This window comes from Anastrepha ludens, chromosome 5, assembly GCF_028408465.1.
Source record: "Anastrepha ludens isolate Willacy chromosome 5, idAnaLude1.1, whole genome shotgun sequence".
In the NCBI taxonomy this organism is placed as follows: Eukaryota; Metazoa; Arthropoda; class Insecta; order Diptera; family Tephritidae; genus Anastrepha; species Anastrepha ludens.
In genome coordinates this window covers 100,832,822-100,852,365 of record NC_071501.1, presented here as the reverse complement: position 1 = coordinate 100,852,365, position 19,544 = coordinate 100,832,822, and the positions used below count along the sequence as shown (strand labels likewise).

Below are 19,544 nucleotides of genomic sequence, written 5' to 3'. Positions count from 1 at the left end.
ATTAGTGTGAGTGCACTAAATTGAGCGTCAATCATTCTCGTTGTACGTACATTTGCTACTTCTACGCTTCTACCAGCTTCTACGTTCTCATCTCTGTCTCATCGACATACGTTTGCAGCAAAGCTTGCGGTGGTGGCGGCGGCAACAACGATTGCGATGAAGTTCTCTTCACTTCTCTTCACCTTATTCGGTTCAGTTGAGTTCAGTCTACGCACCTTAACTCGTCGTCTCACCTCCGCTGACGTATTTCGTTCTATTCGAATTTTTTCTTCCTTGTTTTTAGCTTGCTACCAAAGTTCTTCCCCTCCATATCAAGTTAATTCAAAAGTTATTCTTCAATGGCGTCCCATTAAGAAAAAATATTAAAAAAAAAAACAGTGTATGCATATTCGTTCAAATAAAAATTTGTAATTTTTTTCTAAATATGCATAACATTAATATTCATAAAATATTTGGTGTAAAAAAAGAATAGAAGAAAAATATGTTTGCTGAAACTAATGCATGTACATATGTATATTGTGTAAAGTGCAAAATTTGGGTACGAGAAAAGGAATTTTGAAAATCAAGTGACTCGTAATCAGCACGGAATGAGTGATTGTCATAATTCTTGTAAAGTGAAGCGAACAAATAATCAAAAATAATATATGTATAGAAATGGAAGAGACGAAAAATTAAAATGTACTGAAAAGACGACTTATTAACGTCATCGTGTCATTCTGGTAATTGTAAATATGTATCAGGTATTAAATACATTAGTGTGTGAGTGGGTAAATGTTCGCCTGGTTGGCTGTGGAGCAATTGAGTTGGGAAGCAATGAACAAGCAAGTTGATGAGCGAGCGAGCAGGCAGCCGAAGGCAGGGTTGCATTTATGCGGGAAAACGAAATGAGCTTTGAAATGTAGCTAGGTTGTGCGTAACAAGAAATCGACAGCCGCCCGTTGCCGTGCCCGCAAAGTGCATATACACATATACATGTACTTAAATATGTATATAATAATATTTTACTCCCATATACTCTTGTGTGCCATTGTATGTAAAATTTAGTTTAAATACATATGTGAATGAAAATATTTAAGCTTTTAAAAAAATATTATTTCTTTGTTACTTATTTAGTGCAAAATTTCACGCGATCGACGGTGAAATTTGCTACTTAAATATTTAAGATTTGTTGGTATATGGGAATGTGCTTTAATTTCGGGCGCAAACACATATGCACAAATAAAGTCGAGCAAGTTTTAAATGGTAGTTATAATTTGGTTACTTCAAAGATTTTTAGTAGGTGGGGGATGTCAAGGTCAGGGAAGGTCAAATAGGTATGTTACGTCAGTATAACCGTTTTGGAAAGCTTTATTCTGAAATCGGATATTGAATAATATGGCTTGAACTGATTTCGAAACTTACATTTAGCGCTCGAAATGCTTTCGGTTATCTGTTTAAGCTTTTTATTATCGTACAAAGTGCGTGACAAAAGGTTTTTGATGAAAAAGCCGCTTTCTTGGTAATCCTATTGCATATCATATACATAGGCAAATTTTGTATAGTTCAATTTGGAAACTACTACAAAAATTCTGAGCTCTTCTACTGCCTTCTAGGTATATACAAATATTAGTGAGCCTATTGAGATCATAATATTTTTACTTGCCTTACCTTTTGCTCGATATGTAATTTTTTTATTTATTTATTAAACAATTATGAAATGCACTCTAATTGAGCATAATGGAAAACGTAATTAAAACGTCTTAAACAGTGACCAGTGGCGGAACCTCCTCAATGCAATAGAACATACAGCGCAGCTACAACCAAAGTCTTAATTCAGCAGAATAACACGAAGGCAGTGGATTATGCTGATAACTACATATGACGATGACTCGAGCAATTTTGGGAGAGGGAGAGTGTAAAAGAGAAGAACTTTAATTGGAATGAGGGGGAAATGATGTAAAATTTGCTGAAGAACCTGATTATATGACTTTGATTTCATAAATTATATATTTTATTTATTTATATTTATATTTAATTGGCAAAATCTGAATTCTTAATGATTTACCTACTATTTTGGGATTTCCAATTTCTCAAGTACTTGCATATGGTTTAAATAAATACAGTAACAAAAAAAGCACTGGGCAATATGCGGGCTGAAGTCGTTTACGTTGTATTTGTCGAAAGGGGTCGGGTGTGCTATAGTTGTATAGTTGTGTAGTTGTTTGTCTCATTGACAGTAGTGCGGTGCGGTGTATTTGTTGTTCTGTTCTAACTTGATGCGGCGGGGCATTGGCGAGAGCGAGAGGAAGCTCTTTTTTTATGAATAAAAGCACAAAAAGAGCGAATTGGAAGTGAACGCACTAACACACACGCACATATATCGCTTTATGCATGCATACGACACATAATTGCATGCAATGTGAGTAAAGCGAATGGCAAGGCAATAAGAGCTATTGAAAAGAGATTGGAATGGGGAATGATAGGAGAGGAAAAGGCAATAATAAAGGCAGAGGCAGTGGCAGAGACGTTAACGGCGGTCACGAAGTCTCAGTCATTTAGGCGGTTTTTCGTTTTATTTATTTTTCACAATATTTTTTTCTTATAATACAAAATCTTCAGGTTTTAAGGCGGGGGGTTAATGCAGCAAACAAATAGTAGCTTAGCAGACAAGTAGGTAAATGTGCAAATAAAGTTTTCAGGTATAATATTAAATCATTCTATATAAATTAAATTATAAGAATTCAATATGGATATCAAGTAGATTTTAGTTACAATTACTTTTTATGCTTGCATAACCATTTAAATCGTATAGTTTTTTCACATTGATTAGGTAGACATGTGAGTTTAGTTTTTAAAGTAAATATAGTTCAGATGCCAGGATTTAATGTTAAGAAATCTTATTGGATTTTTTCAGTTGTCATCCGATTGGAAATTTTGCGGATTCAGCTTTTTGCGCGTGCTAGAATCCAAGCGGAATTGCACCCATACAGAATTAGAAACTTGCAACCTATAAATATAAACAGATACATATGTGCATAGATTCTACAATACCTGTTAATTGCAAGATAAAAAAATATTAATATTTTAAATCAATGAAAGTGCTGTACACTTGAAATACCTTTGAAGATGTTCGCCATGCAGAATTGGATTGTGTGGTGTTTGGAAAATGAATAGTGAACATGCAACAGCAAAAGCAAATGCTGGTGAGTCAGCGAAAGCCACAATTACTGTAGCAACTGCGAATGAATTGAATCGGCAATATCAACAACATCAGCAACAACAACAACAACAACAGCAGCAGCAGCAACAACATCAGCAGCATCAGCGGCATTCACCACAGCAACATAACGATTCACAACATTTGCAGCAACTGCAATTACAACAACAACAACCTCAGAATCATCTGAACGAGGTGAGTTAGAATGCCAAAGAAATGGGGAAATTGTTATTTTATCAGACGGTGTTTTCTACTTTTGGGATAGATTGCAGCTGATGCTAAATAAAAAATATTGTTTATATTTCTGCTGATTTTGCTGCTTTTATTTTGTTTTTGTTTATTCGTTCATCTAACGAGCTCTATTATTATTTATGTAATTATCTACATACATATGCACATTGTTTAATTGTTTGCGTTGTATCGGATTCGGTTTCATATTTCCATTCATATTTTGTTTGCTATCGTTATATTATAACTCGACTCGCATTGTGCATTTGTCTCTAATTCAATAGAAGTAACAAAGAAATTTTAATGTAAATAGTTTTTGAATTTGATCGTCGTTTATTTTTATTGCTTTTCATTTTATTGATAATCACTCATTTACTCCAAAAATCACTTGGTATTATTGCTACTTTTATTAACAATATTTGTAATAATATTGCTATTATTGTTATTATTATCAGAACCCGCAAATAATAATTACTTTTCAAATTTCAACTAAAAAATCGTACCGAGAATGTAATGATGCGTTCATAAGGAGTACACCAATATAATCCTTGAAAAACGGGCTGTTTTAATTTTTATTTGCTTAAATTTCACTAAAAAACTCAACTATAAAAATTAATTTTTGAGTTTAGCCATTATTTCGAAAAAAGTTGTTTTTCGAATTATATTTTTTACTCTGCAAAAAAGAGACTTTTCTTTGAGTTAAATTTTTTTTTCCAGATTACAAAATTTATTAACCAATATTTTTCACATTTGTACGTTTTGTTTGAAAACTCATTAAATTGATAACTGAAAATATTAATTAATATCATATAATTTATTGTATGTGTGTACACACCCTGTAGTAAGAATAGGAAATAGCGCAGGAGTGCAGAAATTAAAATGTAAGATATTGCCGCTTATTTTATCCTTCCCATACATAAGCAGATTAACATTAAGCAACGGAAATAAGTCCTTTAATACCTTTGTAAAGTCTGTTATCTAGTCTTACCCCGCATGGCACCATTATGTTCGTTCAAACCTACTCATCTAACATCTTTCTCCTTGTCTTACCTGTCTGGAATTTTCAATATTGAAAGATTAGAAAGCAGCTATAAACAAATTTTTCTCAGCCATCCAATATATTTGCAATCTAGAAATAGCTACTTCGATAACTTTTATAGTTTTCGAGTTAAAATTTAAACAAAAGCTTTTTCCTTACAACTATAAAAAGACGAAATTGTATGTGATTAGGAGTAGTGCTTGTTTGTCCAATATAAACTAAACTTTCGCATGGAAAATAAAAGGTTACGTGATAAGTGATTTCATTAGAATGGCAAAATCTTACACTCTGCGTTGGGAAAAAACAATCGTTTGAAATGGTAATTATTTTTCGGAATAAATGTTTATATTTTACTATAGCACAAGCAAATCGGGCATTTCATATTCAATGTGCAAATACTTGTCTGTGTATTTAGTGAAACATATTAATACGAATATGTGCATATGAACCGTTTGCATACATCATCGATGAGCATATACAACAACAAGCCTATATTATAATCCTTTTTCTTATCGTACAATTTCCCCTGACTTCATTATTCGCCTGCTCCTATTATTCTGAATTTTGAAATGAAAATTTATTCACTCTCTTAAAGCTTTCTCTTTTCTATCAACTGCCGTAAGGGCATTCTCCTTACTCTTGTCTGCTCTTCTAATGTTCGTGCAATTATATGATTTGTAGAAAAAAAAGCAAATCATTTTAACTATTAGGATATGTTAGGTTAGTACTGTTGCTATACAATGTTTGCAGTCGTTAGTTCAAATATAAGAACCATTTGTTATTTAATTTTCGCCGTCTCTTTGACCTATCCCATTTTACTTTTAATCGATTATGCTTTTCAATTCTTTTTTTACAAATACAACACAAATTTCTTCTCTACTAAGCTACTCTCGTTTTATAGACTTTATTATCATATCACACTCGGGCAAATGTTCGTGTGTGTACGGGTATGTGGTGTATGTGTATATGTATGTATTATATGACGCCACACCTCGTCTTTGATCCTGCTCTTTCCCACTCTTTGCCGTGTCCTTTTCCAAGCCCATTAAGTATGGCTGTTGTTGCCGCCGCTGCCATTAGCTTTGGTGCTGGCATTCAATGTTGAATCTGAAATTGTCTTTAAAAAATATTTGTGAGGAGTGTGGCATGCGCTGAAGCGTCTCAGCCTATGCAATGGTATGGCGCTCCTAAGTTCTGCTAAGCTTATTGTTTTTACTACAGTTCTAGATGGGCTTGTATTCATCGAAGATAATCATATTTTCATGTACATACATTTGCACAATATGCGAACGTACTGCGGTGCTATGGTTATTAATATACAGGGTCTTTATAGTTTGACTTAATTTTTGAATTAAATTTAAGCACATATTCTGAATGAGAATTAATTATAACTTAATTGGCATACATACATATGCTTTAGAGAACTCACAGTTTATGTATCTTAACTGATATTTTCCAAATGCCCCCCGGATATACCTCTACAAATGTCGAATGTTTTTGTGGGAATTTTTTAAGACAATTAGGCATAATTGGCGCTCTGTCCTGGGAATAAATAACAAAAATATAAATTTTGTGCTGAATTATCTTATTAGACAGTTTAATTAAACATTTTTTTTCGTTTACCTTTTTATACTGGGCTCGGTTGTACGATTATAACTAGCGGTACTCAATTTTCACAGTTGATTTAAATTAATTGTATAAGTACAGGTATCCCTCGTATAACGCGATAGTTACGTTCCAGAAGAATTGCGCGTTATGTAATTCCGCGTTATCTAAAACATAGTTTTCATATAAATTTGGGGGTTATGTTTCAATAGGTTCTTTTTTAAATAAAATACGTACAAAATAACAGATGCACATATATTTCAACTCAATACTAAAGTTCAGACTTTATAATACAATTAAAAACACAAAACAAAAAATTTGAAAACAAACTAAAACAAATTAAAGGTTTATTAAAAACTTTATTGTTATTCTTCAAACTTCATATGGTAATTAATCTGTTTCACTGTCTTCAAAGATATTTGCACGTGGGCGTTTTGGGGGAGCAATAGCTTCATCAGAAGATATTTCTTCAACATAGTTTTCGCTATTGGATAAGGAACTCGTTCTGGGACCTTGTGGTTCTTCTACTGGTTTTATAATTGCAAAATCTGTTATCAGTTTTTGGTGGGTGGTTTTTTTAAGCTCCTTTTCAATTTCGTAATAAGGTGCTAGATTAATATCTATTCTATCTATCTAAGGCAAAAAAGGGTAATTCCCGGTTTACATTAAAAATACATTACATATTATAAATATGTGGTACGCAAATTAGTGTTACCAGATTTTATAATTATGTATTTTCCCCTTCGCATTATATATTATAAGCCTAAATTTCCCGTTGTACTGAAACCTAATTTTTCCAAATCGCGTTATATCGAAACTGCGTTGTATAAGACCGCGTTATACAAGGGATACCTGTACTATTCTCGACCGAAATCGAACTTATTTTAGTAAATTATTGATTTTATACGAAATATCTATCAAAAGAGATACCATCGAACTTCGTCAAATCATAACAGGTATAAAAGAGAATTTTAACTTGAGAGACCCTGTAGTTCAGATTCCTTTAGTAAATATCGAATTAATTTACGTGGAGTGTCGTTAGTTGGTATGTAGGATGAAATAATATAGGAAAATAGTTTGCATACTTATCTTTCAATCTATAGAACTATTTTGTGATTAAACGCTTTAAGATCCTTAACAAACACATACAATTTTATTCGTATTCCATCATGGCTGTAGACCATAAGGAAGTGAAACAAAAGTAAATAATTAATTAAGATGAACATAAAAAATTGGATATGAATTTCGACTAAACACCCAGCAAATGATATACAGTCAATGTCAAAAGAAAGTGTACACCATATTCTGACAAGTTTTGCCTATTTATTAACCTTTTAATTTCAATTATTTTTTTATAAAAATATAGTTCAAACTACAACAAAAGCCATATAAAGCAAAGTTTCAAACTTTGTACAAAATTCGTAAGGATTCGGCAAATTTGCATCAAAATTTCAAACTTTTTACTCACAAATTCTGGAAAAAGTGCGTGTACCGCAGTACACAAAACAGAAGTGAAACTTCCAAGGCAGACAAGGAAAGAGGGAGAAACCCGAGAGAGAATGAGAGAGAAAGAGAAAAAGAATGTATATCTAAATAAATCACAACATTTGCAAAGAATACAAATTGACAAAATTTACAAAAAAACTGAGAGGGTCGATCGGTGTAGGTAAACGCTAGACACAAGTCGTGACAACAACGCGCATTACTCGGAGCGTTTATCACCAGCACAGACGCACAGTGCGGCCGATTCCCGAAAAGCTGGCCAAAACTCAAAAAATTAAGTAATTGATTCAAAATTTCTTACTCGGGGGTTGTCGGGGTCGCTGATTACGAATTTGATCTTAAAATTTTGAAAATCCACCCCCTTCCACCCCTATTGGCCACCCCCTCACGTGAAATAGCGTATATTCTAGAACATAATCAAGATGCATGTTAATTTATATGTTTTCGGGGTCGCTGATTACGAATTTGATCTTAAAATTTTGAAAATCCACCCCCTTCCACCCCTATTGGCCATCCCCTCACGTGAAATAGCGTATATTCTAGAACATAATCAAGATGCATGTTAATTTATGTTTTCAGGGTCGCTGATTACGAATTTGATCTTAAAATTTTGAAAATCCATCCCCTTCCACCCCTATTGGCCACCCCCTCACGTGAAATAGTGTATATTCTAGAACATAATCAAGATGCATGTAAATTTATATGTTTTCGGGTCGCTGATTAGCAAGTGGTAGCAGCTGAATCTTGTTTTATTCAGTAACCATTACTTTTTTGAGTAACCTTTAATAGGTTTCAAAGCAGCATATGACGGCGTTGTATTACTATACAGTTTGAAAACTCAAATTTTATAAAAAAAAATTGCAAAAAATGTATCTACGTATTGCTGCAGCTAAAAATTTTGTGTCGAGGTATTGATATGTACTAAAGATTTTTCGTATTTTACTAACCTTCCGAAGATGATTCCATTTGGTTTTGTTCAATTTACTCCATTACAAAATCTTTCAAATGTGTACAACTTTCACTATTCATCGACAGTAATACGATGCTCAAACGAAGGCTACGTTGCGACTGAAAATACAGAGGATACTTAGGGTACAGGACGTTGCTATGAACGGTTTTCACTACTCAAGGCATTACTGTAGCCAACCCAAAGACAAAAAAACTCTATCTAGAAACTTTTTTTTTCGACTTTTGGCCAGCTTTTCGGGAATCGGCCGCACTGTGAGACGCAGCGATTCCAGGACCGCAGCAACGGCACAAATTACCGCAAGGCAATACCAATAAATCCGACGCCGCATGTATGGCTCTTTATAGTACGCACAAGCACTAGCCAGGAAACGGAGATAAGCGCCGAAAAGTGGGCAAAAAAAAAACGCAAAAAAAAATGAGGACCAAAAACGCTATAAACAGTAATCACCAAGGAAATATAACGCCAAAAAGTAGGCACCAAAAATATATTTCCTACAAGATGAGCTAGACCAACAAATAAGCGCCAAAAAGTAGGCAGTGTTATTCCTTACTAGAAATTAGCAACCACAAGGAAAAACTCAGGAAAAATAGTCTAAAGTATATCTGAGATATATATAAGGTATAGCTCTCTCATCTTTCCTCTACGTTATATCTTTTTTCTCTCTCGCGGAACGAAAATGCCCAAAACGTTGCATGGCCTTAAAATTTTAGTCTCCATTCTCGCTCGTCCATCGACGCCTAAGAAGTTTCACTTCAAAAATTTCTTATAGTTCATTAATTTTTGGGATAGTAAAGTGCAAGTTTCAAGTAGGTCAAAAATCACAATAAATTTTGAGAATTTTTTTCGCTCGCGGTCTTGTGCATTTTCTCCTACTACATTTTTTGGAGTAAAAACAATCATCAACGCGATTTTTGGGCCACTTGAAACTTGCACTTTATTATTTCAATGATCTATAAAACTGCATACCCGTAGTTCTTCTAAAAATTCTAAGCAAAAAGTTTAAAATTTGGATGAAAATTTGCCGAATTCTTACAAATTTTATACAAAGTTCGAGTTAAAGTTTGAAGTATATGATTTTTTGTTATTGTATGAACTATAGTTTGTATAAAAAAATAATTGAAATTACAAAATAAGTAAATAGTCAAAACTTATCAATATGTGGTGTACACCTTCTTGTGACACTGACAGTACATATGCACTATATGTGTATGTGCATACATCCAGAACCAGAAATCTGCGTAAAATGATTATTTTTATTTTAAGGCATTTTTTTTTAATTTTTTTATGAAACAAAATTTATTCAGTCAATAAGGTACATCATTTAAATCGAAGTTTAATTTAAAACAAAAATAATAATTATCGAAAAATCACCTTATAAATATTTTTTTCTATCAAAATTATGCATTTTTTTTTCAATTTCCATTTTGAATATTTTTTATGAAATAAAAATTTTAAATTTTGACATCAGAATTTTAAGAAAATTTGGGAGTTTGCAGATTTATAACCCATTTAATTTCAATGCAATAGAATGCAAAGGTGATGAGGTAATTTTTTTGAAAAGCGTTTATAATTTTATAACTGTGTGCAGGTAACGTTTTTATTATGTGAATATATATATGTTACACATATGGAACCTATTAATTAAAAACAAAACATTTCATTGTTTATAAGGGTATTCTACATACATATGCACATATCTGTGGCTAACTCCTACATCATCACAACACAAATTAAAAAATTCAGATCGTTCAAATATTGTAGTGAGTTGTTCTGAATATGATAGTACATACATAAATATGTATACTATATGTAATATTTAAGTATGCAAAGAATTTTATGAATGTATGAGTGAATAAATTTTGTATTAATTTTGAATAGCTCGTATTGTTGTTCAAAGGATTAATAAACTTTTGTGATGTAACGAAGTATTTAAAAACAACTTTGAGATGTGACACTTATTAAGTGGTTAGTGGGTGATATAAAGCTCTTATCTATTTATAATACTAGTTTGGCGTAATTGTGCTTATCAAACTTATAGGAACATATAAATAGATAGTTTGGATTAGGAGAATTATGGAACTGACCAAATTTTATATGCATGATAGATATGCGTTTGCATGCCGAGAGAAATATAATGGATGGTGACGATAGAGGTCGACAATCGGTTCTGCATTACCGAAACGTCTCCGGATTTATATCCGAAAATTATTACTTTAGCGGCATTCGCCGAAAATTTAAGGGGAACGTTACAACCCCAACAACATGTGAAGTGGTGCTGGAATTAACGAAAGCTGTACCACTACTATGTACCACTGAAGAGATAACAAACTCTGGTATTGAAAAAGAAAAATAAAAAACACATGTATGTATGTGTGTACAAATAAATGGAATTAATGAGAGAAGCAATGTATCATTGCAAAGTATTTAGGCCAAGAAATCATTGACGTCAAAGTATGTATTTCATGCGCGATGAAAATATTGTCTGTCAGGTGCGAGCCTGTCTTGGAAACTTGATACAGTAGATTCATAGTTTGTTTCGAGCTCATAGCAATGAATTCATCACTTTTGTAGCTGTTTCTGTATATCTATTTTTCCTGCCGGATAACGAATGCACGCATTTTTTTTTCATGTCATATATTATATGTGTTGTAGGCATGTACAGTGGTGGCCAAATCATATGCAACTCTTATACAAGGTGGCACAAAATTAATCACCCTATCGGAAGATTTATAATTTTTGTAAATGGCGTTATATTATATTTAACACTTGTGAACTAAATACTATTAATCCTAAAGAAGTTCTTATTCAGTTAAGAGATAAATGAAAAATACTTGAGGTAGGGTAAAAAAATTGAGAATAAATTTGTTGTCATTTTCAATTAAGAGATTGAGTAGAAGATTTTTTAATAGAATCAGATTCAAGAGATTGAGGAATTACACGTAGGTTCTGTTTTTATGCGGTAGATACGTTCCGCAAGAAACAGCATAAAAAAAACAGCATAAAAAAAGCTACTAGTTCTATAGTAAAACTATAGATACGTTTCAAATGCTAAAACCGCATAAATCTGAAATAATGTAATAAAATCGCACAAAAAAGGGCACTAGTCCCATATTATTACTATAGATACGTTCCATAGACCGCATGAATCTGAAATAATTAAATAAAATCGCATAAACAAAATATTGTATCTTTGAAAATTATATCTTTATATATCTTCCATACTTGTAGGGTTAGCATTTCTGATGTAATCTGTGATGAGTTTTTGCTTAGCTGGTTTAGAATCTTGTTTATATGTACAATTCCCGATAGGTCGACATGCATTTTGTAATTAAAAAAACCGCACTATTTCAAAACCGCATAAAAAAAAGCCGCATAAAAACATAACCTACTGTAGTAATTTATTATTCTAAAAAGCTGCAATGGATTGCGTAAAGGTCAGAATACAGATTTCCATGACTCAAAATAATTTTTTTTACTTTGTAAAAAAGTTGTTGTGTGATTGTGCGTCACCTTGTAGAATATCAGATATATTTTTAAATAAAATTTTATAGAAAGTTAATTGAAAGTAAAATTGTTTTAGCGCAATTTTATAAAATGTTTTCAAATTAAAGAAACTCCATCCTTATAGAAACAATGATTCTTTTTTTTTTATACCAACCCACAATATGTGTGAGCAAAACAAATGCAACTTTTTGAAAACAAAATGAGAATTATATTGAATTAATACTTGGCTGCAAATCCATTGTTTTTTGATGAGGTTGGACTTTGTTCAATTAGAAAACATATAAAAGTACGCTTACCGAGTTAAAACAATTTTACTTTCAATTAACATTTTACAAAATTGAACTAAAAAAAATATGTGATTATTCTACAAGATGGCGCAATATTATTCATTCAATAATACTTTTACTAAATAAAAAAATGATTTCGAGTGAAGGGAATCTTTATTTTGACCTTTACGCCATCCATTGCTTGTCTGTTTGTAGACTGCAGCTGTTTAGTTCCCAAACGTCATATAATTGACGTACGATGATTTGCAAACATTTTAAATATTACAATAGGGTGATTAATCGTGCGCCACCTTTTGTTGAATGGGTTGCATATGCTTTGGTCACCACTGTATATTCATATTTATGAAAACGCAAACCATTCCAATTTATCTATTGATTAATCGAAAAGAAATGTCAACTGAAATAGGTGTATAACCTGAATGCATGATTTTACATACATACATATCATCGTAGTGGATATGTTTTACATTCATGCTCATTTGGTATATGTGTATACATGTGTATGCGCATACACTCATTCATATGTATGCATGCTAATGTTTAATATATATGCATATATGCAATATTATGCATTCGTCTGAAAGCTCACTCACATGCCCGTACATCAATACTTCTGCACTCATTTGTAAACGCTCACGTACTGTATATTTATATTAAGTTTAACGTTTCATACAAACAAACGCACATACACACGCATATATACTCAAAAAAGAAAAACTTTGTACTATACATACATACATACATACACACATATATCCATGCATACTTGCATTTGTGGCTACACGTTCCTGCATCTAGAATAAATGTGCTAAACGAGCTGTTGGTTGGCAAAACACAATACATATATACTCGTACATATGTATAAATATATATGAATGTTATGTAGCTTACAGAAAATAATGCTGAAAAATAACAAAAATTTGCATCCAAATTAGACAAGAAATCTTTGAGTCTGAAATTGTGATATTTCAATTTTTAAAAGCATCCAACAACATGTTGCAGCCACAGCCACAACTGGTACCAAGGCAACAAGCAGCAGCACAACAACATTTACATCAGCAACAGCAGAGAGATTTAATGGCGTTGAACGGAGGTGGTGGTGGTGGAAGCGGCGGTGGCGGCTCCGGCAACGTCACAGGCACAACTCCCCCTACCGTAGCTGGTGGTGGCACCGTCGCTAGTGGAGGTGGTGTCGTTGGCGTTGCAGGCAATACTTTAATTCCGCTTGCAGTTCCTGCGCAGCATCAGCCGGTTTCAATTGCAACTGTGACAGCAGCCGCCATTGCCGCTGCAGCAGCAGGGGTAGGAATGACTTCCACTATGGCCACAACGACTCCTGTAACTGTAGGTGGGCTAAGCGTGAGTGTTACGAATCCTGCTGCGGGCGCTACGGGTAACGTTACTGACTCAAAATTAGCGCAGTCGTCATTGCAACAGCAGCAGCAACAACACCAACAACAGCAGCAACAGACACTAAGCTTAACTGGTGGCACCACAGTCACAGCAGCCTCCACAACAACTGCACTAATACCAAATGCACCAAACGTAAGCGTTCTTCGTCGTGCGCACCAAATTAAGAAAAAAAAAACATGCAAAATCAAAAGTTCACATACATACACACTCACGCACTACATACGCTCATACATACATACGTTGTATATGTATATATGCAGTATATCAACAAATCACTGACTCATACAAACTACAGCTCACACGCATACATTCCTACATACACACATATGTCATTATATATATAAACATACTCGAAATGTTAAACATCTGCCAATCGATAGTTGGCACTCGCTGATTGACCCACAACTAAATAATATTTAGGACGACATTTAATTTTTAATTTCATTTATATTGAATCGATTTCATCTTTATGGAGAGCTCAGTGACTGAAAAAGTATAATGAAAAGTTCAAAAGCAGAATAATGCCCACTGAAAAATGTTTTTCTAACTTCAGTCCGTAGATCTCGTGTTTGGTAATCGTAACCCCTTTTTATTGCATGACCTGTATTTGAAAATTATTGTAAAAATCAATCCTCTACTAGTGTGCTAGTGGTTCATATTAAACGTTTAATTTAAAACAGGGTCCTTTTTAGTAGTTGTTTTTTACCTCTTGATTTTTCATTGCATTATTATTATTTTTACAAGCTTTTCTCTTTCATTTCATAAGCAAATCGCACTAGTCTCATTTAATATTTTGCTCAATCAATACATCCTTAATCAATCATCCTAATTTAATGTACATATATGTATATACATTTATTATTTTTTTTTTTTGTTGCAGTTGAGCAAATATTGGGTAGTTTCGAATGGGCAAGCGCTTCCTTATAACATTTTACCTAACGGTACAATAATCACACCGCATCAGCGACAGCCAACAGCAACTGAGCAACATACGCATCCTCAACAACAGGTTCAGCAGCAGCAGCAACAACAACAACAACAACCACAGCAACAAACAAATGCGTTGCAAATACATGGTAATTAAATTTTTTACTTATTGCTAATGGAATATTGAATGTTTAAGTTATGGGATACAATTATGTAGTTGAATTGACAATTGAAGAAGATTGACGAAGAATATGAATCTACAAGAGCATCTAATGAACTGTTCCTCTGACAATCGATTCTATGTTATCGGAACGATGCGTGTTGAAGTCCGACCAAGAACCGTCACTTCAGCAGCATTCTCCAAAATTTTATAGCGAATGTTTTTGCCTGTTACAACAACAACATTAAGCTAGATGAGCACCTAAATAACTGTAATTTCATCTCTGGTGTAGGCAAGCTCAACCATTGGTAGCGATTCCTTGGGCTCGAAAGTGATTTATTTTGCATATTACGGCTGATAAGCTCAAGTGTATTTTTATTAGAAGGCTGTACAAACTGTCCATTTTGTTTTCATCAGCTGTTTTTGTTGTAGCAGCATAAACATTCCCCATACATAAATGGGGAATGCTGCTGAAGTGACAGTCCTTGGCCGGATATAAATGCGAGTCGTTCCGGTAACATAGAACCGTAACGTAGTAAAGTTCAGGTCGTCTTCGCGAGAATGAAAGTCCACAAAGTTATTGGGCTTAACGAATTCTTGCATATTGATACATATACAACGGGAGTGAATTATCTCATTGAGGATATCGCTTACCACTCTAGTTAACCCTGAAATTTGGAAAGCAAGTAGAATGGTGTCACTAGTGAAGCCTGAAATTGATGAATATACTTGGGGGGTTTTCTTACTCCCATCTTCCACGTGTTTTTGGAGTCTAGCGTTAGCACGTTTTCCATAAAATACTCCTTACTATGCAGTGCTCAGATAAATCGTGGGCTGAACCAAAAACGCCTATGTGAAAAGACGATCCTAGTAGACGATCCACATTTAACCCCTGAATAAGACAGTTTGTTGTATAGACAAAAATTAAATTATCTATATCATAATAAGTATATACATATGTTTATATTGAAACGGCTCTTCACTTTATATGTTATTAATTACTATTTTTTTTATAATCTTTACAGCTGCATTAAACCAAAATGATGACAATCGACAACAACAGCAGCATGTTTCACAACAGCAACATGTAGCCGCCGCAGTGCAGCAGGCCCAGCAACCTCAACAGCAGCAACAGCAGCAACAACAATTATTACAACGAGAAAATATTAAAGAGGAGAAACCATTTTCAGACAACGGAAAGTTAAATCAATCAATTGTTATGCAACACGTAAGCGCAGCGGCGTCGTCCGCACCGACGACGTCTGGCGCCACCACCATTACTTTGGGTGCACCGAAAACCGAAATAAAAGAGGATGTTGGAATGGGCAAACCGCCCCCTGGCATTGAAATGTATAAAGTTAACATTGAGGACATCTCACAGCTTTTCACCTATCACGAAGTTTTTGGTAAAATTCATGGCGATGTCATGAATCAGCAATTGGCCGCACATGCAGTGCCCAATGCTGCGCCGCCACCAACACATGGTAATGCGAGCAACAATGCTGCAGTTGCGGCCGTAGTTGCTAGCGCTAATGCTGCTGCCGCTGCAGCAGCTGCGGCTGCGGCGGCCGCAAATACAACAAGTGGTGGTGTGGTGGCGCCCACAACAACGACCAATCTAACGACGGCAATCAGTACCAGTGGCACAACAACTGCGCCAGCCACCGCTGTAACAGCAACTCCCACAGTGACCGGCGAATTGTTGATGCCAAAAATGGAGGGTGGCCTGCCGGTTGTGGATCAAACGACAACAATCACCCTCGCCCCCGATGGCACACCTATCGCTACCGGCACGCATGTCTGCGACATTTGTGGCAAAATATTCCAATTTCGCTACCAATTGATCGTGCATCGACGATATCACAGCGAACGTAAACCATTCAATTGTCAGGTGTGTGGTCAGGGTTTCACCACCTCGCAGGATTTGACGCGGCACGGCAAGATACACATCGGTGGACCGATGTTTACGTGCATCGTTTGTTTCAATGTATTCGCCAACAATGCCAGTCTCGAACGTCATATGAAACGACATTCAACCGATAAGCCATTCGCATGCACGATCTGTCAGAAGACTTTTGCACGCAAAGAACATTTGGATAATCATTTTCGTTCGCATACGGGCGAGACGCCGTTCCGGTGCCAGTATTGTGCTAAGACTTTCACACGCAAAGAACACATGGTGAATCATGTGCGTAAACACACGGGTGAGACGCCACATCGTTGCGATATTTGTAAGAAGTCCTTTACGCGCAAGGAACACTATGTCAACCACTACATGTGGCACACTGGTGAGTGGTGGGGTGTGTTATGCTGTCGCAAATGGCTCCCCTCTCTAATCTCACAATTATCACATTTATATTTCATTCATTTTGAATCAGTATGATTCCAAACGGCTATGCATACATACACTACAAATTTAATTCTCATCATTCAATCAATAATATACAATAATTTCTCACCTTTTTATTTCCAAAAAAAGTCATTTAAAATAGAAAATGTTAGGTCGTTTAGCAAAATAGAGTCCATACATTTACTGGTTCTTGGTTCAGGTTAGACCCGACTTGTCAAGGGTAGCATATAAATCCGGTTTGAATATTATTTAAAGTCGTTTGAAAGGCAAAAAAAAAAACTAAATGTTAATGTCTGTCTCATTAGGCCCTTTCGACAGTACAAATGTTTTTATTTAAATTCCTCGCGTACTTAATATAACTCACTGAATTTTCCTTATTAATAAAAGATGTTTTATTAATAAAAAGACTACGAAAAAATTTTCTCACACTACAAGACTAAATATTCAGGTTTTCTAATCAGGTTGATTGCTGAACTTAATTTGATGTATTTGAAACTGTTGCATATCAATCACCCCTTTTGCTAATGTGAAAATATGCAGAAGAAAACAACTTATTATTTATAAAATACAGTGATACAAAAAGTATTTTATCTTCACCATTTACCTATTTAATGTTTCCCAAAACTAAGTAGAAAATCCACCACAATAATTTTTTTTGTTAAGGACATGAGAGATTAATGATTTAAAATATCTTTTAATTCTTTATAAAAAAAACGAAAATTCATGTACAGGGTGGGCCATGCAGTGGTTTATTAAAACAAAAATTCTTTTTCGATATATTATTGGTTTATTCGAAGGATCAAATATTCCCATTATTTATGGAACATGATTCCATTAACGTGCTTGCCTAGGTTGGCTTTGCAGTAGCGTATTCTGTTAACCCGGCTTTCAAAGACTGACTCTATTTCATGAGTGGCTTGCTCGCGTTTCGCTCGAAGGTGACGCTCAAGCATGCATGACCTGCAGCTTATATGTGTGCGTGTCGGGTGCATGACGCTAATATCTAAAATTTTTGATTTTCATCATGCAAAAGCCGACAACAAGTATGTGTGACACGAAGCAAGTTCGTGTGTCACCCGACACGCACACATATAAGCTGCAGGTCATGCATGCTTGAGAGTCACCAGGAGCTAGAAATCATAAAAACGTCTAACAGCGCCAAATAGCAACTCCGAAATAGGCAACTGATATCGCGGAGGCGGCGATAACAAAAAATCGATTACTCCTTTGCAACTTTATTGCAGGTATTCAGCTGATATTTAACCTAAATACGGCAGATATTTTGCGTAGTTTGCATTTCCTTGATGTGAGATTTCACAATGAATTTTTTGATAAATGCAACAGTTGATAATTTGGAAATCAGTGGCAGTGGATTGTTGTTATAATATAAAAAAACCAAAGGTGCAGTGACAAAATTGGCAAAATTCTTCAAAATAATTCAGTTGTATCTGGAGGATTCATATTTTCGAATGCTGAAACTTTCAATGAAAACAGTATTAGGACACTGCATTAGTGTCTCTATTTGAGCAAAATAAATTATGAAAATTTGTTAAAAAAAATAACAAAAAATAGCGATTTTCTTTTATTTCTTCTGCCATCACAAATTTTGGTGATGCCGGTTTTTCACAATTTTGCGCGCATGAAGCGTCAAAACTCGGAGTGTTCGAACGTTTGACATTTGCAAAGTTGCAACATTTACACATCGAACATGAAGCTTCGCAATATTGTTGCTCTGATTGTGACTTCAATTCCGGTCACAAAAAACGTTTATCGTGCCTGTGTAGCGCGCAGTGTTGATCGCAATTCCATATCCAATAGCATTTTCAGATGTGATGCCGCCGCTCCAAAATCCGTGAGAATGCATTGGCTTCTCGACGATCACGTGCGAATTTTCCGATCCCCAGACGCGGCAGTTTTGCTTGTTACTATAGTCGCTGAAATGAAAAAGCACTGTTTGGGGTGCACAACATTGATTTTTTGAAATACATAAGTTTACAATATTTTCGGAGAAATGATACTGACTGACTTTCTGTCAATATTTCCGGCGGGAAAAAACTGTCACTGTCAAAATAACATATGCTTAAAAAGAAAACCACTATACGGGCCACCCTGTGTGTATCTTCACAGCACGGGTTTTTGGATGAGCTAATAAAATCTAATAGGTAAATTTTATTAGATTAAAATTTATATACATCTGTAAGTATTTTTTTCTTTATTGTTTTTACCTTTTTCCATATATTTGAAGTTATTTGTTTATTGTCAAATTAAATATTTCATCAAGTGCAAGGTGGCGCAAAATTAATTTACTACACTCAAACTAATAGGACTATGAATAAGTTCGTGCGGTTTTTTTTCGAAATTT

The 19,544-nt window shown here is 34.5% G+C and overlaps 1 protein-coding gene across 9 annotated transcripts in view; it reads left to right on the top strand.

Annotated features, from left to right (window-relative positions):
• LOC128865201 (zinc finger protein 628) overlaps nucleotides 1-19,544 on the top strand; it is a 30,092-nt gene that overhangs the window by 1,633 nt on the left and 8,915 nt on the right. The window contains exons 1-5 of one of the 9 annotated variants that reach the window (XM_054105314.1): nucleotides 388-719; nucleotides 2,894-3,391; nucleotides 13,335-13,877; nucleotides 14,626-14,821; nucleotides 15,858-17,120. In XM_054105314.1, coding sequence (XP_053961289.1) covers nucleotides 3,146-3,391; nucleotides 13,335-13,877; nucleotides 14,626-14,821; nucleotides 15,858-17,120 — 2,248 coding nt within the window. In that variant the 5' untranslated portion in view covers nucleotides 388-719; nucleotides 2,894-3,145. Of the gene's footprint in view, nucleotides 1-387; nucleotides 741-1,704; nucleotides 1,936-2,564; nucleotides 2,654-2,871; nucleotides 3,392-13,314; nucleotides 13,878-14,625; nucleotides 14,822-15,857; nucleotides 17,121-19,544 lie in introns of those variants that run through there. The other 8 variants (XM_054105316.1, XM_054105319.1, XM_054105318.1 and 5 more) reach the window with 8 other exon arrangements.